The following is a 26,720-nucleotide window of genomic DNA, read 5'->3' as shown; positions in this document are numbered from 1 at the left end:
TCATTCAGATGCTGGCTTGTCATTCTGGTTTACCAACAACTTCATTTCTTGCTTATCTATGCTGGAATTGACACTGTCTGCCTCTTTTTCCTGCTCCGGTACACAAGTGCACCCCACAGGGATAGTGACGTAATCCTCTGTGTACACGTAGCGCCCCCCAGCACAAGCTGAAGTGCGGCGCAAGATGACGGTTGGCATGTACACTGGGGTGCTGCGGAAGTGGAAATTCTCCTCGCCGTAAGTCCCAGTGAGACAGCCCTGGCAGAGACAGTATGCTTCAGGAATGTACTTGGGATACCTTGTGGGATCGTAGGAAATTCTGCATGGAAGTAAATAATAAATATTCATTTCATGCTTTTATGAAAGCCACCCGGAAAACATTACAGCAAATGCTGACATCAGATCACATTCTATAATGGGTTGGGGTTTTTGCCAGGCAAACTAGCTGTAGCTATTGCTGTCATGCTGCTGCATTGTAAAGTAGAAAGAAAAAGGGCTGGGCAGCGACTGAACGGATCAGGGTCTGTGGATCAGGGTCTGGGACACGGAGATCTGACTTGCCTTATTTTCCAAAGCTGTCAGATCGAGACAGTCAGGCACGGAACTGTGTGGAATTGTGAACTCAGCACAACAGGAAGGGGTACACCTACAGGCAACTCTAACATGTTCAAATCTTCGGGCTGTCTTTCACAGGGGTTTTCTGCAGCCACAGCTTTGCGGTATAAATATCCTGAACCCTCTCCTGGAGTTAGGTACCTTAGCCAGGTCAGCTGCTTTTCATAACCAATTAGAGAGAGCCTCCCCCCACCCCATCTCCCCATGGTTAGGGCACTCACCCGGGCTGGGAGAGGCCTGCTGCTCTGCCTGAGTTGGCGCAGTATTTGAACCCAGATCTCCTGCAGGGTAGGGGAGTGACCGAACCACTAGGCTATTGGGCATTCGGGGACGCTGGTGCTCAGTCGTGCCTGGTGAAGCTGTTCCCATTATTTATACAAAGGGAACGACTTCAACAGGAGAGACTGTGAAAGCTGCTCCCCAGACTGCCCAATCACTTGGTGACTAGGGCACTCTCCGGGGATGTGGAAGACTTGGGGGCAAGTCTCTGCTCCAAATCAGGCAGTGTGGAGAGCCCAGGCTCTTGGGTAGCCTATGGCATGCGCCTGCCAGTCAGCCACAGGAATTCCCAATCTCCCAGTGTGACACTGTGGCCAAAAGAGCTAATTTGACCCTGGGATGCACGAACAGGGGAATCTTGATTAAGAGCAGAGAGGTTATTTTATCTCTATGTTTGGCACTGGTCCGACTGCTGCCGAAATACTATCTCCAGTTTTGGTGCCCACCGTTCAGGAAGGATGTTGATAAATTGGAGAGGGTTCAGAGAAGAGCCACAAGAATGATTAGAGGATTAGACAACATGCCTTAGACCTTGTCTACACTGGCAAGTTTCTGGGCAGTAAAGCAGCTTTCTGCGTTGTAACTCCGGAGGTGTACACGCTGCCAAGCCACTTAGTGCACAGAAACTGCAGTGGCAGCGCTGTAACAATCCACCCCGACGAGAGGCATGGAGCTTCCTGCGCTGGGGCTACAGTGCCGCGGTGCCAGTGTAGACACCCGGCTCGATTACAGCGCTGCGACTGGCCTCCGGGAGGTGTCCCACAATGCCTGTTCTTGCCTCTGGTCATCGATTTGAACTCTACTGCCCTGCCCTCAGGTGACCAACCACGAGCCCCACCCCTTAAATTCCTTGGGAATTTTGAAAGTCCCCTTCCTGTTGGCTTGGTGACACGTGCAGTGGTCTCAGCGCACCTTTCCAGATGACCATGCCTGCTCCACGCACCAGGCGATCCCCTGCTTGGAGCAATGCCGAGCTGCTGGACCTCATCAGCATTTGGGGAGAGGAGGCTGTCAAGTCCCAGCTGCGCTCCAGACGTAGGAATTATGATACCTATGGACAGATTTCACGATGCATGACAGAAAGGGGCCATGACTGGGACACAGTGCAGTGCAGGGTCAAAGTGAAGGAGCTGTGGAACGCCTACCACAAGTGCTGTGCCCATGAGCTGCCAGTTCTACAAAGAGCTGGACGCAATACTTGATGGCAACCCCACCTCCACTGCGAAGGCCACTGTGGATTCTTCCATCGCTCACGTGCCAGTCGAGAGTGGACCAAGCCAGAAGGAGGAAATCTTGGACAATGATGTGGAGTGGGAGTGGGACCCAGAGGCAGAGGATGACTTGGAGGTCAGAGATGCATGCAGCCAGGAGCTCTTCGCTACCCTGGAGGAGACTAGCCAGTCACAGCTGTCGGAGCTTGGTGAAGAGAAACAGGAGAGGAAGCCCCTGGTAAGTGGCTTTGATTTTGGGAATTGCTGAAGCGAGTTGTTGGAGGCAGGAGGGTTGCAGAAAGCAGGCTTGTGTATGATGCATATACCACCACATGTCTACTCAGAGCGGCAAAACAAGGTGTTGATTGACTCCCTCACTTCACAGGAATCTGCCTCAGAGATCTCCATGAAACTCTCATGGAGATACTGGGCAACCCGCTGCTGCAGGTTCTTTGGAAGAGATGCTTTGTTTCTTGCTCCATTAAGGGCACCTTTCCTGCGCCACTCTGCCATCACGGGGTGCAGGGGTGAGGCAACTATTACTGCACACAGGCGAGCGGTGTAAAGGCCAGGGCGGAAGCCGCAGTCTTGGAAAAGACCCTCCCTTGATTTCCTGTTTACCCTCATCAGCAAGCTATCTTCCATAATGAACACAGCCTGTGGAAAATGTGGGGACGGGAATGATTATAAGGCCCCCCTGCAAAGTGCTGGCTCTCCCCAAGAGCCACATGCCCAGTGTACAGTATGGTCCTGGAACACTGATTTCCACTGTCCCAGCAGTTACTCACCATTTTGGGGGTCTTGTGGCTCATGTCTGCTTGCCTGGGGTCAGCCAGTTAGTGATAGGATGTGAATAGTGGCTGTGTTTTAAATCACTGAATCAGTGGTCTCTGTGTTGCAAACAATACTGCTTCTGTAAAATGTTGCATTTTGGCTTCACAGATATGACCTTGGGAGCCCAGGCTCCCTCTTTGTTATCGCCGGCTGAACGGCTGCGCAGAATTAGAAAACGGCCACGAAGACCTGAAGAGGACTTTCTGGGTTATGTCATGATGCATTCTGCGGCTGAAAACCAAGAATTGAAGGAGCGGTGGGACAATGAGAAGAGGGACCGAAAGGAGAATGCGGCACGCCAGAACGAAGCCACAGAGCAGCTCTTAAACATTATGGAGTGCCAAGTGGACACGATCCAGGCTCTACTAGCACTGCAAACTGAGCAGCTCCGTGCCCGCCCTCCCCTCCCAGCCACTGTCACAAAACTCTTTTCAATGTGCCCCCTAGACACTGTCAACACAGTCTTATCAACCTCCTGGCTCCAGTCTGTACCCGTGGCATTCTACTCCCCCATCACAGTCCAGCCTGTGAACTCCCAGTACCCACTGCACTCAACACCTGTCCCTCTGCAGTTTAGCCCTGCTGAAGTATAGTACCAGCTGCACTGTACTCCAAAGGAGAAGGTTGGATAGGATACCTGGACATTTACAAATCTTTAACTGTCCCGGGACCCCACCTCCTTCTGGGACCCTCCTTTCCCCCATCCCCCTCAGTGCTGATGTGTTTTTTTGTTTGTCTCTCTCCTCTGGTTGTTATTTTTTAATAAAAGAATTGTTTTGGTTTGAAAGCAATCATTATTCTATTAATTGAAAGCAAACAGAATCCTGCAAAGCAACAGGCAATTTTCTTAAACCTTCACAGTGCATCGTCTGCACCAATCACCATCACCTCCTAGCAGTACAAGCACTGCACTCCTGAGCATAGCCACAAATATTAGTGGCTTTCAGCTTCAAATTCTGCCTCAAGCCATCCCTGATCCTTATGGCCCTGCACTGCGCCCCTCTAATAGCCCTAGTCTCTGGCTGTTCAAACTCAGCCTCCAGGCTCTGAGCCTCTGTGGTCCAGCCCTGACTGAAGCTTTCATCCTTCCCTTCACAAATATTATTGAGCATACAGCACATGGCTATAAGCATAGGAATATTGTCATGGTCCAGGTCCCGCCTCCCATATAGACAGCACCAGCGGGCCTTTAAATGGCCAAAAGCACACACTCAACAGTCATTCTGCACTTGCTCAGTGTGTTGCTGAACCATGCCTTACTGCTGTAAAGGTGCCTCGTGTATGGCTTCATAAGCCACGACATTAAAGGATAGGCAGGGTCCCCCAGGATCACAGTGAGCATTTCGACTTCCCCTATGGTGATCTTCTGGTCCGGAAAACCCTGCCTGAACAGGCCAGTGTTCCAAAAGATGCATGCATCATGCATCTTTCCACACCAGCCTACGTTAATGTCCATGAAACACTCACGGTGATCCACAAGCACCTGGAGAACCATTCCAATTAATGTACCCCTTCTGATTAATGTACTTGGTGGCTAGGTGGTCTGGTGCCAGAATTGGAATATGCATGCCATCTATCGCCCCTCCGCAGTTAGGGAAGCCCATTTGTGCAAAGCCATCCACAATGTCACACACATTGCCCAGAGTCACAGTCTTTTGGAGCAGGATGTGATTAATGGCCCTGCACACTTCCGTCAACACGAGTCCAACGGGTCGACTTTCCCACTCTGAACTGTTAAGCGACGAACGGTAGCAGTCTGGAGTAGCCAGCTTCCACAGTGCAATCGCCACGTGCTTCTCCAATGGCAGGGCAGCTTTCAGTCTCGTGTCCTTGCGCCGCAGGGCTGGGGCGAGCTCATCACACAGTCCCTTGAATGTGGCTTTCTTCAAAAGTTCTGCAGCCACTGCTCATCATCCCCGACGTGCATGACGATGTGATCCCACCACTCAGTGCTTGGTTCCCAAGCCCAAAAGCGGTGTTCCACTGTGGTCAGCACCTCTGGGAATGCCACAAGCAATTTGTGTCGTAGCTACTACACGTGGCAAGATCAATGTCAAACTCCTTTTACCTTTGTAGATTAAGGAATAACTCCACTGTCATGCATGACGTGTTAGTGAGAACGAGCAGCATATTGGTCAGCAGTGCGGGATCCATTCCTGCAGACCGAAGAGGCAGCACGCGCGGTACACAAACCGTTGAAAGATGGCGCCAAATGCAGATGGAAGCACAGGGATTGCTGGAATGCAAAGCAATGCATCACGGAGCATTGGGACAGGACCCAGGATGCCCCGCGACCCCCTCCACCTTCCTTAGTGGCGGAAGAGGAAGAGGTGCTCTGTGGGGTAGCTGCCCAGAATGCACCTGTCATAAATATAAAGGGAAGGGTAAACCCCTTTGAAATCCCTCCTGGCCAGGGGAAAGCTCCTCTCACCTGTAAAGGGTTAAGAAGCTAAAGGTAACCTCGCTGGCACCTGACCAAAATGACCAATGAGGAGACAAGATACTTTCAAAAGCTGGGAGGAGGGAGAGAAACAAAGGGTCTGTGGGTCTGTCTATATTCTGTCTTGGCCGGGGATAGACCAGGAATGGAGTCTTAGAACTTTTAGTAAGTAATCTAGCTAGGTACGTGTTAGATTATGATTTCTTTAAATGGCTGAGAAAAGAACTGTGCTGAATAGAATAACTATTTCTGTCTGTGTATCTTTTTTGTAACTTAAGGTTTTGCCTAGAGGGGTTCTCTATGTTTTTGAATCTAATTACCCTGTAAGATATCTACCATCCTGATTTTACAGGGGGGATTTCTTTATTTCTATTTACTTCTATTTTTATTAAAAGTCTTCTTGTAAGAAAACGGAATGCTTTTTCATTGTTCTCAGATCCAAGGGTTTGGGTCTGTGGTCACCTATGCAAATTGGTGAGGCTTTTTATCCAACATTTCCCAGGAAAGGGGGGGTGCAAGTGTTGGGAGGATTGTTCATTATTCTTAAGATCCAAGGGTCTGGGTCTGTAGTCACCTAGGCAAATTGGTGAGGCTTTTTACCAAACTTTGTCCAGGAAGTGGGGTGCAAGGTTTTGGGAAGTATTTTGGGGGGAAAGACGTTTCCAAACAGCTCTTCCCCAGTAACCAGTATTAGTTTGGTGGTGGTAGCGGCCAATCCAAGGACAACGGGTGGAATATTTTGTACCTTGGGGAAGTTTTGACCTAAGCAGGTAAAGATAAGCTTAGGAGGTTTTTCATGCAGGTCCCCACATCTGTACCCTAGAGTTCAGAGTGGGGGAGGAACCTTGACATGGTGGCTTAGTGGTGGGATTAACCTGAAATCATTTTGAGATCCAGTTGAGATTTTTTGAACTAGAAATACAGATTTTAAAAAGGAAATTTTTTTTTTCCTTTGGAAAGGAAGTCCAGAAAGCAGCTGAAACTGAAAGCAGCTTGTTTTTCTCTGCTTTGTGGCCAAGCAGAGACAAAAGGGGATTATCTTAGTGAATTGTAGGTTTTCTTTGCCTGGAGGCAGGGTACTTAACTCCTGCAGGGAAATTCACAGTCTTCCAACCCAGAGTTTGTTTTTTTTTTCCTAAAAGTAAATAGGGGGTGTGTGTTCTACCCATTTGCTTTTTCTTTGGGCTGGGTAAGCAGGTTTCCAAGTAGTTGGAGGTTTTTTGCTTTGATTTGGGCCCAGAGCAGAGACAAGGGAATTGTCTTTTTCTGTAGGCTGACAATCACTATCAGAGAATAGGCATTCTATTCCAGCACAGCAAAGTTTTACAGCCAAGTTTTGTTTGTTTATTGCTAAACCTCGGGTGTAAAGTTAGTTAAAAACAGAGAGGTTAGAATGACAAAATCCGCAGCTCGACTACAGCTGGAATTAGCCAAATTTCAGGCTGCGGAAAAACAAAGGGAACATGAAAGACAGATAGAACTCATGCGGCTGAAGAAGGAACAAGAAAGGGAGGCAGCGAGAGAAGCAGAACAACACCAAGCGGCTGCTCACAGGAGAGCTATGGAAGCAAGGGACAAAGAACTGGAGGAGAAGGAAAAAGAGAGGAAGTATGTGGAGAAGATGGAGAAGATAAAGGCTCAGCAGAATATCCCAACAAACCCTAGTAATCCTTCTCGAAGTACCACTTCCCATCCCAGAAAGTTCCCCACCTACAAGGCAGGCGATGATACTGAGGCCTTCCTAGAAAACTTCGAAAGGGCCTGCCTTGGGTACAACATCTCTACTGACCAATACATGGTAGAGCTGAAGCCGCAGCTCAGTGGACCCTTAGCTGAGGTGGCAGCTGAAATGCCTAAAGAACACATGAACAAGTATGAACTGTTTAAATCCAAGGCGAGAGTCAGAATGGGGATAACACCCGAGCAGTCTCGTCGGAGGTTCAGAGCCCTAAGGTGGAAACCAGACATGTCATTTACCCGACATGCCTACCACATTGTGAAACATTGGGATGCCTGGATATCAGGAGCAAGTGTTGAATCTCCAGTAAATTTGCTCTTCCTAATGCAAATGGAACAATTCTTAGAGGGTGTTCCTGAGGAAATAGAAAGATACATCCTAGATGGGAAACCCAAAACTGTAATCGAGGCAGGAGAGATTGGAGCCAGATGGGTGGAGGTGGCAGAGAAGAAGAAAACTGGTCGCAGTTGGAGAGGAGACCAGAAGGGACCACCCCAGACCACACCCTATTACCGGGGGCCGCCCAAGGCCCCACCTACCTCCCAAAGAACCCTCCAGACCCCTTATCGTCCCACCACCCCATTCTCCAGCAACCCACCTCGCCCCAGTGACCCGTCAGCTGGACGATGTTTTAAATGTAACGAGCTGGGGCATGTAAAGGCCAACTGCCCCAAGAACCCCAACAGATTACAGTTCATTGCACCGGAATCACACCAGAGGTCTGAAGGCCCAGATACCTCCCAGATACCCTTGGAGCGGAGGGAAACTGTGAGTGTGGGTGGGAAGAAGGTCACCGCATGGACGGACACCGGAGCACAAGTGTCAGCTATCCATGCTTCCTTAGTGGACCCCATTTTAATCAACCCAGAGATCCAAGTGACGATTCAACCCTTCAAGTCCAACTCTTTCAATTTGCCTGCAGCCAAGTTGCCTGTCCAGTACAAGGGCTGGTCAGGAATGTGGACTTTTGCAGTCTATGATGATTATCCCATCCCCATGCTGTTGGGGGAAGACTTGGCCAATCATGTGAAGCAGGCCAAGAGGGTGGGAACGGTCACCCGCAGCCAGGCTAAACAAGCCGTGAGGCCTAGCACTGTTCCGGAAACTTCTATCAGGACCCAGTCAGAGGTGATGGACCCGGACCCCAAGCCAATGTCTGCAACAGCAGTAGTGGATCCAGTCCCAGAAACCCAGACGGAACCAGTCCCAGAACCGGAACCAGCCGAACAACCAACACCAGACCCCGTGTCAGCACTGAATCCAGTACTTGCAACCTCAACACCAGAGGGCCCCACCGAACCTGAACTGGCAGCAGCCGATAACCCTACACAAGAGGCTCAGCCGGAGCCTGAATCCCAACATAGTGCACCAGCGGAGAGCAGTTCACAGTCAACAGAAACAGCTCCATCCCCTATATCGCTTCCAGAGGGACCAAGCCTAGGTCCACAATCCCATGAGGAACTGATGTCTCCAACATCCAGGGAACAGTTCCAGACCGAACAGGAAGCAGATGAAAGCCTCCAGAGAGCTTGGACGGCTGCACGGAGCAACCCACCACCTCTCAGCTCTTCTAATCGATCCAGGTTTGTTGCAGAAAGAGGACTTTTATACAAGGAAACTCTTTCTGGGGGACACCAGGAAGACTGGCATCCTCAGAGACAGTTGGTAGTTCCAACTAAATACCGGGCCAAGCTCTTGAGCTTAGCCCATGATCACCCTAGGGGCCTTGCTGGGGTGAACAGGACCAAAGACCATCTGGGGGGGTCATTCCACTGGGAGGGAATGGGCAAGGATGTTTCTACCTATGTCCAGTCTTGTGAGGTGTGCCAAAAAGTGGGAAAACCCCAAGACCAGGTCAAAGCCCCTCTCCAGCCACTCCCCATCATTGAAGTTCCATTTCAGCGAGTAGCTGTGGATATTCTGGGTCCTTTTCCGAAAAAGACAGCCAGAGGAAAGCAGTACATACTGACTTTCATGGATTTTGCCACCCGATGGCCGGAAGCAATAGCTCTAAGCAACACCAGGGCTAAAAGTGTGTGCCAGGCACTAGCAGACATTTTTGCCAGGGTAGGTTGGCCCTCCGACATCCTCACAGATGCAGGGACTAATTTCCTGGCAGGAACTATGAAAAACCTTTGGGAAGCTCATGGGGTAAATCACTTGGTTGCCACTCCTTACCACCATCAAACAAATGGCATGGTGGAGAAGTTTAATGGAACTTTGGGGGCCATGATACGTAAATTCGTACATGAGCACTCCAATGATTGGGACCTAGTGTTGCAGCAGTAGATCTTTGCCTACAGAGCTGTACCACATCCCAGTTTAGGGTTTTCCCCGTTTGAACTTGTATATGGCCGTGAGGTTAAGGGGCCATTGCAGTTGGTGAAGCAGCAATGGGAGGGATTTACACCGTCTCCAGGAACTAACATTCTGGACTTCGTAACCAACCTACAAAACACCCTCCGAACCTCTTTAGCCCTTGCTAGAGAAAACTTACAGGATGCTCAAAAAGAGCAAAAAGCCTGGTATGATAAACATGCCAGAGAGCGTTCCTTCAAAGTAGGAGACCAGGTCATGGTCTTAAAGGTGCTCCAGGCCCGTAAAATGGAAGCATCGTGGGAAGGGCCATTCACGGTCCAGGAGCGCCTGGGAGCTGTTAATTATCTCATAGCATTCCCCACCTCCAACCGAAAGCCTAAGGTGTACCATATTAATTCTCTTAAGCCCTTTTATTCCAGAGAATTAAAGGTTTGTCAGTTTACAGCCCAGGGAGGAGACAATGCTGAGTGGCCCGAAGGTGTCTACTACGAAGAGAAATGTGGTGGTGGTGTGGAAGAGGTGAACCTCTCCATGACCCTTGGGCGTATGCAGCGACAGCAGATCCAGGAGCTGTGCACTAGCTACGCGCCAACGTTCTCAGCCTCCCCAGGACTGACTGAATGGGCATACCACTCCATTGACACAGGTAATGCTCACCCAATTAGGGTCCAACCTTACCGGGTGTCTCCTCAAGCTAAAACTGCTATAGAACGGGAGATCCAGGATATGTTACAGATGGGTGTAATCCGCCCCTCTGAAAGTGCATGGGCATCTCCAGTGGTTCTAGTTCCCAAACCAGATGGGGAAATACGTTTTTGCGTGGACTACCGTAAGCTAAATGCTGTAACTCGCCCAGACAACTATCCAATGCCACGCACAGATGAACTATTAGAGAAACTGGGACGGGCCCAGTTCATCTCTACCTTGGACTTAACCAAGGGGTACTGGCAGGTACCGCTAGATGAATCTGCCAAGGAAAGGTCAGCCTTCACCACACATCTCGGGGTGTATGAATTTAATGTACTCCCTTTCGGGCTGCGAAATGCACCCGCCACTTTCCAAAGACTTGTAGATGGTCTCCTAGCGGGATTAGGAGAATATGCAGTCGCCTACCTTGACGATGTGGCCATATTTTCGGATTCCTGGGCAGACCACCTGGAACATCTACAAAAAGTCCTTGAGCGCATAAGGGAGGTAGGACTAACTGTTAAGGCTAAGAAGTGTCAAATAGGCCTAAACAGAGTGACTTACCTTGGACACCAGGTGGGTCAAGGAACTATCAGCCCCCTACAGGCCAAAGTGGATGCTATCCAAAAGTGGCCTGTCCCAAAGTCAAAGAAACAGGTTCAATCCTTCTTAGGCTTGGCCGGTTATTACAGACGATTTGTACCGCACTACAGCCAAATCGCTGCCCCACTGACAGACCTAACCAAAAAGAAACAGCCAAATGCTGTTCAGTGGACCGAAAAGTGTCAGAAGGCCTTTAACAAGCTTAAAGCGACACTCATGTCTGACCCTGTACTAAGGGCCCCAGACTTTGACAAACCGTTCCTAGTAACCACAGATGCGTCCGAGCGTGGTGTGGGAGCAGTTTTAACGCAGAAAGGACCTGATCAAGAATTCCACCCTGTAGTGTTTCTCAGCAAAAAACTGTCTGAGAGGGAAAGCAACTGGTCAGTCACTGAAAAAGAATGTTACGCCATTGTCTACGCTCTGGAAAAGCTACGCCCATATGTTTGGGGATGGCGTTTCCACCTGCAAACCGACCATGCTGCACTGAAGTGGCTTCACACCGTCAAGGAAACTAACAAAAAACTTCTTCGGTGGAGTTTAGCTCTCCAAGATTTTGATTTCAACATCCAACACATCTCCAACACATCTCAGGAGCTTCTAACAAAGTGGCTGATGCACTCTCCCGTGATCAACTGGTTAAAATCGTCCTTGAGATGTGGAAAATATTGTTAGTCTTTATGTACTTGGTAGTATATTTAGAGATGCATGTGTCTTATTAACTCTGTTTTTCCTAGAGCTCCAGGAAGAAATCCCAGCCAGTGTTTCACCCTAGCTGAGATTTGGGGGGCGTGTCATAAATATAAAGGGAAGGGTAAACCCCTTTGAAATCCCTCCTGGCCAGGGGAAAGCTCCTCTCACCTGTAAAGGGTTAAGAAGCTAAAGGTAACCTCGCTGGCACCTGACCAAAATGACCAATGAGGAGACAAGATACTTTCAAAAGCTGGGAGGAGGGAGAGAAACAAAGGGTCTGTGGGTCTGTCTATATTCTGTCTTGGCCGGGGATAGACCAGGAATGGAGTCTTAGAACTTTTAGTAAGTAATCTAGCTAGGTACGTGTTAGATTATGATTTCTTTAAATGGCTGAGAAAAGAACTGTGCGGAATAGAATAACTATTTCTGTCTGTGTATCTTTTTTGTAACTTAAGGTTTTGCCTAGAGGGGTTCTCTATGTTTTTGAATCTAATTACCCTGTAAGATATCTACCATCCTGATTTTACAGGGGGGATTTCTTTATTTCTATTTACTTCTATTTTTATTAAAAGTCTTCTTGTAAGAAAACGGAATGCTTTTTCATTGTTCTCAGATCCAAGGGTTTGGGTCTGTGGTCACCTATGCAAATTGGTGAGGCTTTTTATCCAACATTTCCCAGGAAAGGGGGGGTGCAAGTGTTGGGAGGATTGTTCATTATTCTTAAGATCCAAGGGTCTGGGTCTGTAGTCACCTAGGCAAATTGGTGAGGCTTTTTATCCAACATTTCCCAGGAAAGGGGGGGGGGTGCAAGTGTTGGGAGGATTGTTCATTGTTCTTAAGATCCAAGGGTCTGGGTCTGTAGTCACCTAGGCAAATTGGTGAGGCTTTTTACCAAACTTTGTCCAGGAAGTGGGGTGCAAGGTTTTGGGAAGTATTTTGGGGGGAAAGACGTTTCCAAACAGCTCTTCCCCAGTAACCAGTATTAGTTTGGTGGTGGTAGCGGCCAATCCAAGGACAATGGGTGGAATATTTTGTACCTTGGGGAAGTTTTGACCTAAGCTGGTAAAGATAAGCTTTGGAGGTTTTTCATGCAGGTCCCCACATCTGTACCCTAGAGTTCAGAGTGGGGGAGGAACCTTGACAGCACCGCTCCGAATACCGCTGCAAGTGCCGCAAGTGTGAACACGCTGTTCCTCAGGCAGCTGACAGTGTGAACATACAGCAGCGGTTTCCCTTCAGCGCTCTCTGAGCAGTGCTGTAACTGCTGGTGCTGTAACTCTGGCAGTGTAAACATACCCTAAGACCAGTTTCAGAGTAGCAGCCGTGTTAGTCTGTGTCCTCAAAAAGAACAGGAGTACCTGTGGCACCTTAGAGACGAACCAATTTATTTGAGCATAAGCTTTTGTGGGCTACAGCTCACTTCATCGGATGCATAGAATGGAACAAATAGTAAGATATATATATATATATACACACACATACAGAAAAGTTGGAAGTTACCATACTAACTGTGAGAGGCTAATTAGTTAAGATGAGCTATTATCAGCAGGAGAAAAAAACTTTTGTAGTGATAATCAAGATGCCATATGTATATCTTACTATATGTTCCATTTTATGCATCCGATGAAGTGAGCTGTAGCCCATGAAAGCTTATGCTCTAATAAATTTGTTAGTCTCTAAAGTGCCAAAAGTACTCCTGTTCTTTATACCCTAAGATTGAGCTCCTTGAGTCAATCACTATATTTAGCTTAACAAAGAAAAGTTTAAGGTATGACGTGATTAGTCTGTAAGTATCTACACGGGGAACAAATCTGTGATAATGGGTCCTCCATCTATCAGAGAAAGGTATAACACAATCCAATGGCCAAAGTTAAAGCTAGACCAATTCAGACTGGAAATAAGGCACACATTTTCAGCTGTGAGAAGTAATTAACCATTGGAACATTTTACCATGAGTCATGGTGGATTCTCCATTACTGACAATATTTAACTCAAGATTGGATGTTTTCTAAAAGATCTGTGCTAGGAATCACTTTGGGAAGTTCTATGACCTGTGTTATATAGGAGGTCAGACTAGATAATCACAGTGATCCCTTCTCGACTTGGAATTTATGAATCTATGAATAAGAACTTATCAAGAGTCAAAGACGGGTAGGAAGGACAGGCAGGGCAGAAAAGGTGGGGGAGTAGCACTGTATGTAAGGGAGCAGTATGACTGCTCAGAGCTCCGGTACGAAACTGTAGAAAAACCTGAGTGTCTCTGGATTAAGTTTAGAAGTGTGTGCAACAAGAGTGATGTAGTGGTGGGAGTCTGCTATAGACCACCGGACCAGGGGGATGAGGTAGATGAGGCTTTCTTCCGGCAGCTCACGGAAGCTACTAGATCGCATGCCCTGATTCTCATGGGTGACTTTAATTTTCCTGATATCTGCTGGGAGAGCAATACTGCGGTGCATAGACAATCCAGGAAGTTTTTGGAAAGTGTAGGGGACAATTTCCTGGCGCAAGTGCTAGAGGAGCCAACTGGGGGGGCGCTTTTCTTGACCTGCTGCTCACAAACCAGGTAGAATTAGTGGGGGAAGCAAAAGTGGATGGGAATCTGGGAGGCAGTGACCATGAGTTGGTTGAGTTCAGGATCCTGACGCAGGGAAGAAAGGTAAGCAGCAGGATACAGACCCTGGACTTCAGGAAAGCAGACTTCGACTCCCTCAGGGAACGGATGGCCAGGATCCCCTGGGGGACTAACTTGAAGGGGAAAGGAGTCCATGAGAGCTGGCTGTATTTCAAGGAATCCCTGTTGAGGTTACAGGGACAAACCATCCCAATGAGTCGAAAGAATAGTAAATATGGCAGGCGACCAGCTTGGCTTATTGGTGAAATCCTAGCGGATCTTAAACATAAAAAAGAAGCTTACAAGAAGTGGAAGGTTGGACACATGACCAGGGAAGAGTATAAAAATATTGCTCGGGCATGTAGGAATGAAATCAGGAGGGCCAAATCGCACCTGGAGCTGCAGCTAGCGAGAGATGTCAAGAGTAACAAGAAGGGTTTTTTCAGGTATGTTGGCAACAAGAAGAAAGCCAAGGAAAGTGTGGGCCCCTTACTGAATGAGGGAGGCAACCTAGTGACAGAGGATGTGGAAAAAGCTAATGTACTCAATGCTTTTTTTGCCTCTGTTTTCACTAACAAGGTCAGCTCCCAGACTGCTGCGCTGGGCATCACAAAATGGGGAAGAGATGGCCAGCCCTCTGTGGAGATAGAGGTGGTTAGGGACTATTTAGAAAAGCTGGACGTGCACAAGTCCATGGGGCCGGATGAGTTGCATCCGAGAGTGCTGAAGGAATTGGCGGCTGTGATTGCAGAGCCATTGGCCATTATCTTTGAAAACTCGTGGCGAACTGGGGAAGTCCCGGATGACTGGAAAAAGGCTAATGTAGTGCCAATCTTTAAAAAAGGGAAGAAGGAGGATCCTGGGAACTACAGGCCAGTCAGCCTCACCTCAGTCCCTGGAAAAATCATGGAGCAGATCCTCAAAGAATCAATCTTGAAGTACTTGCATGAGAGGAAAGTGATCAGGAACAGCCAGCATGGATTCACCAAGGGAAGGTCATGCCTGACTAATCTAATCGCCTTTTATGATGAGATTACTGGTTCTGTGGATGAAGGGAAAGCAGTGGATGTATTGTTTCTTGACTTTAGCAAAGCTTTTGACACGGTCTCCCACAGTATTCTTGTCAGCAAGTTAAGGAAGTATGGGCTGGATGAATGCACTATAAGGTGAGTAGAAAGCTGGCTAGATTGTCGGGCTCAACGGGTAGTGATCAATGGCTCCATGTCTAGTTGGCAGCCGGTATCAAGTGGAGTGCCCCAAGGGTCGGTCCTGGGGCCGGTTTTGTTCAATATCTTCATAAATGATCTGGAGGATGGTGTGGACTGCACTCTCAGCAAATTTGCGGATGATACTAAACTGGGAGGAGTGGTAGATACGCTGGAGGGGAGGGATAGGATACAGAAGGACCTAGACAAATTGGAGGATTGGGCCAAAAGAAATCTGATGAGGTTCAATAAGGATAAGTGCAGGGTCCTGCACTTAGGATGGAAGAATCCAATGCACCGCTACAGACTAGGGACCGAATGGCTAGGCAGCAGTTCTGCGGAAAAGGACCTAGGGGTGACAGTGGACGAGTAGCTGGATATGAGTCAGCAGTGTGCCCTTGTTGCCAAGAAGGCCAATGGCATTTTGGGATGTATAAGTAGGGGCATAGCGAGCAGATCGAGGGACGTGATTGTTCCCCTCTATTCGACATTGGTGAGGCCTCATCTGGAGTACTGTGTCCAGTTTTGGGCCCCACACTACAAGAAGGATGTGGATAAATTGGAGAGAGTCCAGCGAAGGGCAACAAAAATGATTAGGGGTCTGGAACACATGACTTATGAGGAGAGGCTGAGGGAGCTGGGATTGTTTAGCCTGCAGAAGAGAAGAATGAGGGGGGATTTGATAGCTGCTTTCAACTACCTGAAAGGGGGTTCCAAAGAGGATGGCTCTAGACTGTTCTCAATGGTAGCAGATGACAGAACGAGGAGTAATGGTCTCAAGTTGCAGTGGGGGAGGTTTAGATTGGATATTAGGAAAAACTTTTTCACTAAGAGGGTGGTGAAACACTGGAATGCATTACCTAGGGAGGTGGTAGAATCTCCTTCCTTAGAGGTTTTTAAGGTCAGGCTTGACAAAGCCCTGGCTGGGATGATTTAACTGGGAATTGGTCCTGCTTCGAGCAGGGGGTTGGACTAGATGACCTTCAGGGGTCCCTTCCAACCCTGATATTCTATGATTTTATGATTCTATGTTTATTCAGATAATAAGAATGTCCAGTTATAATAGTTAATGGTAAAAATAAAGTATTGGAAGGGAGGTAAAATCTCATGCTTCAGGATTTAAGCCAATCTCTAACTAAAAGGGATCATGATTAGACTTTCATGGAGGGCAGGTTACCTGACATCTGCCTACTCTGGGGTTCTTGTCCCTTTGTCTGAAATGCCTGGTGTTGGCCACTGTTGGAGAAAGGGTGCAAAACTAGATGGACCACGAATCTGATCCAGTCTGGAAACTCCTGTGTTCCTATAAGAGAGTTAAAATTTCCCTCTTCATTGAAAAGAATGAAGACATTTACTCATGTGTGATGCAAACTAATCAGGTAACTCATTACCTCCTTACATTCTCTAAATTAACTAGTTGTAAGATGACATGCTAGACTTCACACTGGTTTCCTAAACTACATTTCCCAGAATGCCACAGGCCTAGGATCAAGGGTTATACCCACTTCCCAATATAAAAGCCCCAGCCTGTTAGTGTATCCTTAGTTTAAGGAGCATGCTGTTGTGGGTAGACTTCAGGGATCCCCCTCAGTCAGAAACACAACTGATTTCAACAGCCCCATAATAAGGTACATTTTGGCAATCGATGCATAGTTTGGGTTATACCATATGGTATGTTGTTGTCTCTTAAGTGTTGGCTTTTCCCCACGGAATATGAATAACTCCTTTAAACTCAAATGTCAACAACATTACAGGCCTTTTGCAACCTTCCTCTTTCTCCACTATGCCTGCTCTCTTTCTCTGGGTAATATCTGTGTATTTCAAGATTACCACAAGTAAGATCACCATGAAATAAAAAGATTTGGAGCCAGCAAAATGGGGATGATGAATAATCTTCATCTCCTCCATTGATATATTTAAAACCTTCACCTCACACTGAACTGTGACCAGTAATTTCTGTCACGCACCTCTGCCACTTGATTTAGGTTGTTAATGGATCCCATGAAAGCACTTCCAGACTGGCTAATAGAGGCTTCTTGCCCCATGCAAAGTTATGAGTTTTTAGTTGTTTTTTACCTTCACTGATCCACCCTGATCTTTCCCCCAAAATATCCTCTAAGCAGAGGGGTATATATTCTAAATTTCATGAGGCAGGGGAGGGGCACTGGGGAAAGCTAGATTGGGGATCAAAATGGGTGTTGTATGGAAAGCGTCTTACAATCTGAACTGTGGGGTTGCTACCCTAGCTCCATAATAATAAAAGGAATGGAAAAAATCCGAGCTGATTCTGAGCCAAAGCCTGGATCCGAATTCTGGAAAGGTTTTGGAGCCAGACCAGAACTTCACAGCTGGTTTCTCTCCATAAAATGGGCTGAAGCTAAATTCTGGACCCCAGTATCCCTGAACTTTGAATCTGGATCCAAGTTTCTGAGGCTTCAGCCCAAATCTTAATAGGAAACCTTTACTGTAAAGCCTCATTGTCTTTCTGTGCTATGCCTCCTTTGGTTTGAATTGCTCAGAGATTGCCAGGGCTGCTGTCATGAAAAGTCTGTCCGTTTTAATGTCTTCCTTTCATACAATCTGTGCCACTGCACACTTGTTCCTGTACTCATGTGTAGAACATGAATGTTCATGCACAGGGTCCAGGTACATCCTCAACTGTGGCAAATCAGCATAGCTCCATCGCTCATAGGATTTCAATTCATAACAAACTTGTTTCTTTCCCTAGAAAAGGACTAAAAATGTTTTATTTGTTTATAAGTATCAGTACAGAATAGGTTGGGGGAATGCTCTAATTTCACATGAACACTTTCCCACATGTGACTAAAGATATGACTACATAATCAGTGTGTTATTGGTGGTTAATGCTAACTGGCCTTTAGACAGCAGTCCAAACATAGAGAAATGATCTCTTGGCAGTCAGCTGTACACAGATGCTGTGTTTAATGTTTGTTCTAAATAAATTTAAATTCCCAACTGAACTGAAGTGGCTGGTGAAATGTGACTAGTTTTTGGCTTTACTCTTTCTTGTGACTCTGTTGAGTGGTTTGAGAGCTCCCAGTGAAAAGCAAACTTCCTGCTGTTTGTTTAGTATGATTGCAAGCTTTGAAAGGCCACTTTGTCAGAAGCGGCAACACTTGCAAAGCATTGACTGTCTAAAGATCTGGTTGTCCTATAGTGCTGTGCCTGTAGGTGATCTTCAAAATCATACTTTATCACTTATATTGCACTTCACAATTTCCGAGCGCTTTACATGCACTCGGTCAGATTCAGTGCTGGGATGAGGACTTGCGGGATTGCAAAATCAGTGTCAGTGTGTCCATTTACACCATCAGTGAGTTGGCCCAATATATATGTAAAACAAATTAAGTGTAAAGTGAGTTAACGAAAGAACCCTAGCAACACCTCCAGTAGAGAAAGAGGTACCTCTCCATAACAAAACTAGCAGCATTGAAATCTCCATCATGTAAATTGTTCAGAATGTTCAGTAATGGGAGGATGCTCTGCATTCTAGAACTCTGATAAGGTCCAGCTGATCATTACACAGATGCATTAAAATAAGGATCTGATTAATAGCAGATTTGTGTTCTGCTGCACCTCTGTGCTATTCCACTGTATTGTACAATAATGCTGAACTCTGTAAAATGTCCTGGATATGGTGCTTGAAAAAGTCAATGGAAGTTTACTCACAAGAAAAATACCTTCCCTTATATAATTTTTTTAAAAGTATTGCAGTTTAAGCCAGCCTGAGCGTTAGCAAAGATGAAGATCGATTTCCTCCTGTAATTCTTTACTAGAATTTTAAATACATGAGCACTAAAACTGGCATTTTTACAGAGAGAAAAATCATTTGTAAAAAACAAAACAAACACACTAACAAAATTAAAGTCATTGACTTTAATTTAGTGACTTAAGTTTACTGGCTCTTTATAGATCTGCAAAGTAACAGAGTGATATGGGTAATTAAATTTCATACTACAGGTCATATACTGATCTTCTTTGGCCAGCAGGATGGGATTTCAATATCAGGCAGATGTACTTTATGCATTCCCCCTCCAACAACCTCCCCCTGAAGCACCACGGGTTAGGTACTGCCAGCAGCGAGATCCTGGACCAGATGGGCCTATGGCCTGATCCATATGGCAACTCATGTGTTTCTGAGGGGTAGCAAGCCAAAAATGATGTAAGTCTTGATGTTTGTATAAGCAAATGAAGGGCCAAAGGATAGGAAAGCAGTAATAAGTGCAGAACAAAGATAAGGGAAGAGGCTGCAGACGGATCGTGCATGCATCCTTCCAGCCTAAGTCGATTGCTTTGAAAATATATCTGTGTAGCTGGATATAGAATTACACACTTGGATGAGGGGATATGGTAGGTGAACGTCAGACACTAGGATTTCAGTGCAGCATTTGATTCTTTCTCAGGAACCCTTATATGACAAATCCCAGATGGTTTGGCTTGGAATGCTGTCATATGAACTGAGAGATTAAACAAGGAACTGTGATAAATGGCAGTGTGCTGAGCTGGGGGCAGGTGCCCTGGGAGGTACTGCAGGGCTTGGAGGTAGGCTGGGACTGACTTAACCTCTTAATTATTAATGATGGGGGGATAGAATTAATGATGGGGGTATAAACAGGATGTTCATAATGAAATCTGCAGATGCTGCTGCATGGGGAGCTGTTGCAAATGTCAAATGAAGACAGAGAAATAATACCAAAGATCCCAGACAGATTAAAATCAGGGGCAGAAACATAAATTTGGGAAAAACTAAGCTAATGCACCTGGAAAGAAAAAAAAATCTATAATGAAGCTCTTGAATGGCAAAGAGAAAACTGGAGAGCACTAAGGCTGTTAGACTTCTGGGTGATACTGTGTTTGTGGTATAATCTGAGTGCTTTTAGACTGCATGTTCAGTGGTATCATGTCATGGAGTAGGGGAAGGGACAATCCCTCTGCATGCAGCATCAGTGTGATCACACCTCGAACTCTACACTCACTTCAGGGCACCCTGCCACCAGAAAAACACTGGCAACTTAGCGGAAATTCGGAACAGAGCAACAAATGATGGTCAGAGAGGTGGCGGGCAGTGGCTTGCAAGGAAAGTTAGAGAGAAGCTTGGCTAAGAGACTGCTAAAGTGGGGATGATCATTGTCTACAATGACTCAAAGAATGAAAACATCAAGGAGGGAGAGGAAATATTTAGGGTGGCACTTGCGAAGCTAGTTAACCACTGCAACAATTTACCCAGGGCTGTGGTGGATTCTTCATCACTTGAAATCTTTAAATCAAGACTGCATATCCTTTTAAAAGATATGCTATTGCTCAAACAGTTACGGGCTGGATTAAGGCACTACGGGGTTAAATTCTATGGCCTGTGATACACAGGAGGCCAGACTAGATGAGCTAATAATCCCTTCTGGCCTCAGACGTCTATAAAATCATAGGCTGACATTAAGAATTTACAGTACCATAGACAGTAGAGGACAAGAGAATACATGTTTTAAATAATACATTTTTATTGTTTGTCTTATGATGGCTCCTGGAGCCCCATTATTGTAATGATCTAATAAAAGTCTGAATATCAGGCAAATTTTCCTGCCAATTAGATCTATTTTTAGGCAGTGAACGCTAGGTCTCTGCATCACTGGGCCAGGATTCCCCTCCAATCATGTATTACTTTCAAACATTCTTTTGCCTTCATTATGAGCTCCAACTGAAAATTTAAACTAAAAATAAAAAAACAGTCCTTATAAAACATGGGAGCTTCTCTGTTATTCAACACTTTCTCCCAAGCTGCCCCTCAAGCTTGGGAGGAGCTGCCCATGAACATCCCCAAAGCCACCTCATTGTCTTCCTTCAAAACCCTCCTCAGAATTCTCCTTTGCCATGATGCCGACAAAAAGTGTGAGGCCAATGACCTGCAGAGACCACTGCCCCTCACACTAACCAGTACTGTCTCACTCTTTCCTTGTGTTCCCTGTCTGACTGTATCCATCTGTTGTCCCTTGTCTTATACCAAGAATAGTTTGTAATCTCATGGGGGCAGGGAGTGTCTTTTTGTTCTGTGTTTGTACAGTGCCTAGCACACTGGGGTCCTGGCCCCAGACTGGGGCTCCTAGGTGACACAGTAATACAATACTGTAAATAAATATTAAAAGTCTAGGGTTACTTGAATGGCTAGAGAGAGGTTGGGGCTGTCTGACTGGCATAGTTTGAGATGTCTGGAGGAGAGTGCAGTGGATTTATGGCTTTCTGATCCCCCTTTTCCTAAGACTGGCCCCATTCCTGTGATTGGTGCTGGGTGGACAGATTGCTGTGCCTGTGCTGAGCTCCACTGAAGTCAAAGAAGTCTGCCCACGCAGCTACGATGGCAGAATTGAGGCCTTGCTTTGTTGTTCTTATCCCAGGTAGACCAACATCCTGAGAGGACCAATATATGGCAGAACAAATGAGTGTGAGTTAGTTAAGTTATTGGTATGTGCTATTCTCAGCATTTCAACATATTTGGGGTTTCTGTGAATTTTTTATGTAGCTATAAAAAAAAATCCTCAATGTTTACAAGAAAATGTAATATTCCTAAATATATTAGTTTGTCTATAAAGGCCTCATTGAGCAAATGAACTGTTTTTATCTCACATAGGATTATTTTTTGAGCTAAAAGCAAGCAGGGAACATGCCACAAAGTAAATATTTATTGGAGGTCCCTAATGAGGTGGTATTTTTATCTTCAAGACTGCTGCACGACTGTGACTTTGTCCTTCACTCAGGGCATCATAGAGCACATATGAAATTTAAAGAGAAATACAAGGTCTTTTGGGTTTGGGCTTGTTTTTAACTCTCTGTTGTTCACAATCTCCTTTTAGAAGATTGAAAATAAAGGACCGAGTCCTCCATTCCTTCTTCAGGCACAACACCCAGATAAGTACAGAGGGCAGGATCATGGCTTGTTTTCAATGCTTTAAAAAACTCTCATTTTATTTTACTTCCTTGTGTGTGGCCTGGCATCCCGAGAGAGAGGAGCCAACCCCTGGGGACAGTGTTTGCAGTGAGGAATGTGAGGGAACCTCCTTGGAACATCATAACTGTAAACATGGCACATGTTGCAGTCAGATGCATTTTAGATCCCAGGAAGGGTGGTCTGGCTTAAGGACACTAACTGCTATGAAGTCCATGGCTTTCATTGTTATGCTGTCTCCATGCGCACTCCTTCGCTACTATTTATTTTTAAATATTTTCGTTACTCAACAGGATTATCACCCATAGCCCCATGGGGGTTTCTAACCTAAATCAAGGCATTGTGAAAGCACAGGGCCTCCTGCCTCCTCATCCTGATCTTTTCTGGATTTCTCAAAATCGCTGAGTTTCAGTGGAAAAACCCCTTCTGTCAGAGTGAGAGTGGCTACCCCAAAAGGAAAGCTCAGGTGGCATTACCAAGCCCTACACAGGAGTAATCTACACAGAGGACAATGCGGACCTAAATTTCAGATTCCAGGCTGTCTTCAGGACCAGCAGTTAGGAAAAACACCTTTTTATTTCTGAGTTTCAGCTATGGTATGGAAAACCTTGAGAGCCAAACATGAAGCCCTATGGTTTTGCTGATACTGAGGGCTTGTCTTCACTACGGGCTAAATCGGCACTGCTGTGATCAATGCAGCGGCGTCAATTTAGCAGGTCTGGTGAAGATGCGATAAGTAGATGGGAGAGTGCTCTCCTGTTGACTTCAGTACTCCACCTCCCTGAGAGGCGGAAGCTGTGTCAACAGGGGAGCGTCTCCCGGCGGCATAGTGCGGTGTAGTCAATCTAAGCTATGTCGACTTCAGTTACATAACTTACGTACCTTAACTAGCATAACTTAGATCGACTGACCTTGTTAGTGTAGACAAGGCCTAAGTCACCATTCAGAGTATAACTGCACTTTAGGACATGGTAGCTTTTCTTTATTTAGTTACAGATTTTTTTTAAGTTCACAGTAATGTCTCTCTCTCTGAGGAAATCATCTAAAATATTAATGGTTCCCACCATTGTTGGTGTTCTGCTCCTGCTTTCTTCATAGTTTATTTTCTCTGCTAAAGGCCAAATGTTTAACTTTAACTCCTAAAATGTTTAACTCCTAATGTTTAACTCCTAAATGTTTAACTTTACCCCTTGGATTGGATTTCCTTTATTTATTTTCAGTGAAATTTTAGGTAATCGAGTCATGTTTCCACCCCATATTTCTCTCATGCACGTATCTGTTATTTCCTGCTGTAACTGAAAAAATAAATGTACTGAAAATTCAGAGCTCTTCACTGAAGAGGTTACTGTCTCTTAGTCCCTGTAGTTATATCAGATTCCTGCCCTGTTGTGGGCTCTGACAGCCAGTCAGATGCTTTCTTTCAAAAGGTGCAATTTATTAAACAGTAAAGATTGTGGAATTCGTAACCAATGTTCCCTTTCCAAACAGCATCTATATCATGTCCCATCTTGTATAAAGCTTCATTTCAATGAGAAGTGTAAAAGTGCCCTTAAACTACAGGCTGACTTGACCAATTGTGGGTGTGTACCTCCATGGAACAGCTGCAAAATCACAGGGGATTCTTGGATGCAGTTTTATAGGAGGGAGTTGATTCTGCATGGGGCAATGTGCACCATGTGCCACCTTTCGGATGGTGATGAAAAACTTTCTAGTTAAGAAAAAAGCTTAATGGTCAACTCCATTTTCTTGTTCACTTCTCTTTTTAGCCTGTTCTATGCATTTCTCTGGCAGCTTTATATTTTTACCTCACACTGCACTATTTTCTAGCATATTTTAACTCTTTAAAGCCCTTTGTCTGTTTTTTTCTAATATCTTTTAACCACTGTGCTCCCCAAGATGATTCCTCACACCTCAAGATCAATGCTCCTGACCCCAGCCTTCAGCTCTTCACTTAGTTCTTCTGTCACTGCAGCGCAGCAGACCAGGCCATTCACATGCAATTGAGGCATCAAAGGAAAGTCAAAGTGACTCCTGGGGTAGTGAGTGGGCTTCAGCCTTTTTCTTGGGAGGAACAAGGGAACTTGACATTACAGTATTGCCAATGTTAGGGGTAAAATCCTGGCCCCATTGAAGTCCATGGCAAAGCGCCCATAGGGCCAGGATTTCACTCCAAGAGTTTAAACTCTCGTGTGTTCCAGCATCACTAGTCCATGTGCAAATTATTGTGAGACATTCTCTTAGAGCAGGGGTGGCCAAACTGTGGCTCCGGAGCCACATGTGGCTCTTCAGAAGTTAATATGCGGCTCCTTGTATAGACACCGACTCTGGGGCTGGAGCTACAGGAGCCAACTTTCCAATGTGCCGAGGGGGTGTTCACTGTTCAACCCCTAGCTCTGCCACAGGCCCTCCCCCAACTCCACCCATTCCTGCCCCCTCCCCTGAGCCTGCAGTGCCCTTGCTCCTCCTCCTCCCCCCCCACACCGAGCCTCCTGCACGCCACGAAACAGCTGATCATGAGGTGGGGGGGAGGAAGGGAGGGAGAGGGGCTGATTGACAGAGCTGCCAGTGGGTGGGAGGCCCTGGGAGCAGGGTGGGGGAGCTGATGGGGGGGGGGGGGGGCTGCAGACATATTACTGTGGCTCTTTGGCAATGTACATTGGTAAATTCGGGCTCCTTCTCAGACTCAGATTGGTCACCTGTGTCTCAGAGACTCTGATGCTCAACACACCTCTGTATCGGGAGGCTTGTCTGAATGGAGCTAGGTCCTTACGTGAAAAGTAGAATCATGCCACAAAGTTACAGAAAACCTTTTTGCATATTAATTAAGGGATCTCAGGTTTTCAGAAGCGTAGATTTTAAGCCCAGAAGGGACCATTATGATCATCTAGTCTGACCTCCTGCATAATATGAACCATAGAGCCTTACCTCAGCAATTTCTGCATAACTTCCTACTGGACTAGAGCTTATCTCTCAGAAGGATATCCTGTCTTGATTCCAACCTTCCTTCTCAACCCGCCTTTGTTGTGCCCTGTGCCAGGGGAACAGCTCTGGTCTGACAAGAAACAGCCCGTGAAGAAGACAACGGCAGTGGTGGCCCCAATAATCCCCACCTTTGGCTCGTGCCACCCTTGGGAGTGTAGCAAAGTAAATAAGGGCGCTAGTCACCTGTAAGACCAGGGGGAGACGCTGTGCAGGTTGATAGGGAGGCGGTACTTTTTCTCACTGGCTGCTCTGCCCCCTGCCGGACAGCTCACGTTATGGTCTTTCTCCAGCGGTTCCAGCTGCAGGGTGTGGTGGAAGGCGCTGAGCATGCCCGCGGTGAGCCTCCCATACAGCTGCTCCAGCAGCTCCTCCGGCCGGTCGGCGCAGGTTCGAGTCCGCGCGGGGCGCCTGTTCATCTTGAAGGCCTCGGATGCGGGGCGACCCAGCCCAGCAATGAGAAGAGCTGCCAGCAGCACCCAGCCCTATAACAAACACAGCGAGTAACGACGCTTCCTCGTGGGCAGCTGCCTGCTGCCCTGCCCGCCTCTGCCGAGCTGCCGCCGCTGTAAGCCAGGGAGACACGGGACAGGGGGCTGGCGCAGGGCGACGCGTGGGAGTCGGGGCACGTCGCTGTCCCCGAATGCAGCGCAGCCCGCCCTCCTCCAGCCCGCGGAGCTGGGTCGCTGAGCTTTCCGAGGGGGGCCCGCACTGCACAGATCTCTCCGCTCCCCTGGCACCCAGCGAGAGCGCAGCTCTGCCTCCAGGTCCTCCCGCCGGTTCCAGCCCATCCCAGCCGTCTGGAAACGCATCTGGCCCCCCCGTCCCCACCCCGGTAACTCTGGCTCTGAATCAGCCCGCGCCAAACGGGAACGAGCCCCAAGGCATCAGCTGGCAAAAGATTGTCCGGGGGGGGGGAGGCGGGGGGGAGGAGTGATCGCAAGACAGAGAACAACAAGTGTCTGCCCGATCGTCTGCTTTCCCTGGCACCCTAGAACGGAGCTGTTGTCCCCCCCCAGCCCTTACCTGGCCTCGCTGCATGGTGGGACTGGCTCTCAGGCGAGCCGGGCCGCGGGAGCACGCCGCTGACAGCGCCGGGGTGTCAGAGACCCGGCCTGCGCGGTGGAGGAGCTGGAGCGAATGTTGGACAAGTGCCCCGCGTCTCGCTGCAGCGCCCCGGGCCCCGGGCGCCAAGAACATTGTAGACGCTCACAGCGGAGGCGAATTTTCAAAGCCTCGAGCTCGCCTGTCCCGGCGTATGGGGTGGGGGTGGGGTGGGGTGGTCAATGAGCCCGTGTCCGAATATGGCAAGCGCCCAAGGACGCTGCGCTGAGCTGTGCCAGGAGAAGGGAACAGCTGGATCTACCCGGATCCTGCCAGATGCTGCCCGTGTCAAAACCCAAGCCCCCTAAATTGTACCGTCAAAATAGAGACTCGGCTTAATTGCTCCTGATGCTCCCGCGTCCCGCCGCATCCGGAGCATGAGCACTGCAAAAACCGGGATCCGGCACCTGGCTGCTGCTGGATCCCGCCATATTTTGGGCCCTAACC

The 26,720-nt window shown here is 47.3% G+C and overlaps 1 protein-coding gene across 1 annotated transcript; it reads right to left on the bottom strand.

The window, feature by feature from the left end:
- Window positions 1-26,210, bottom strand: IL17D (interleukin 17D). The gene is made up of 3 exons (XM_077806048.1): window positions 26,196-26,210; window positions 25,356-25,654; window positions 1-319 (listed from the first exon to the last, which is right to left on the bottom strand). Exons 1-3 carry the CDS (start codon window positions 26,208-26,210, stop codon window positions 1-3), a joined length of 633 nt encoding a protein of 210 aa, XP_077662174.1.
- Window positions 26,211-26,720: the final 510 nt, after the last annotated feature.

Source organism: Eretmochelys imbricata, chromosome 1, assembly GCF_965152235.1.
Source record: "Eretmochelys imbricata isolate rEreImb1 chromosome 1, rEreImb1.hap1, whole genome shotgun sequence".
Taxonomy (NCBI): domain Eukaryota; kingdom Metazoa; phylum Chordata; order Testudines; family Cheloniidae; genus Eretmochelys; species Eretmochelys imbricata.
Note: the sequence above shows the minus strand (reverse complement) of the source record. Positions and strands in the feature narration are given on the sequence as shown.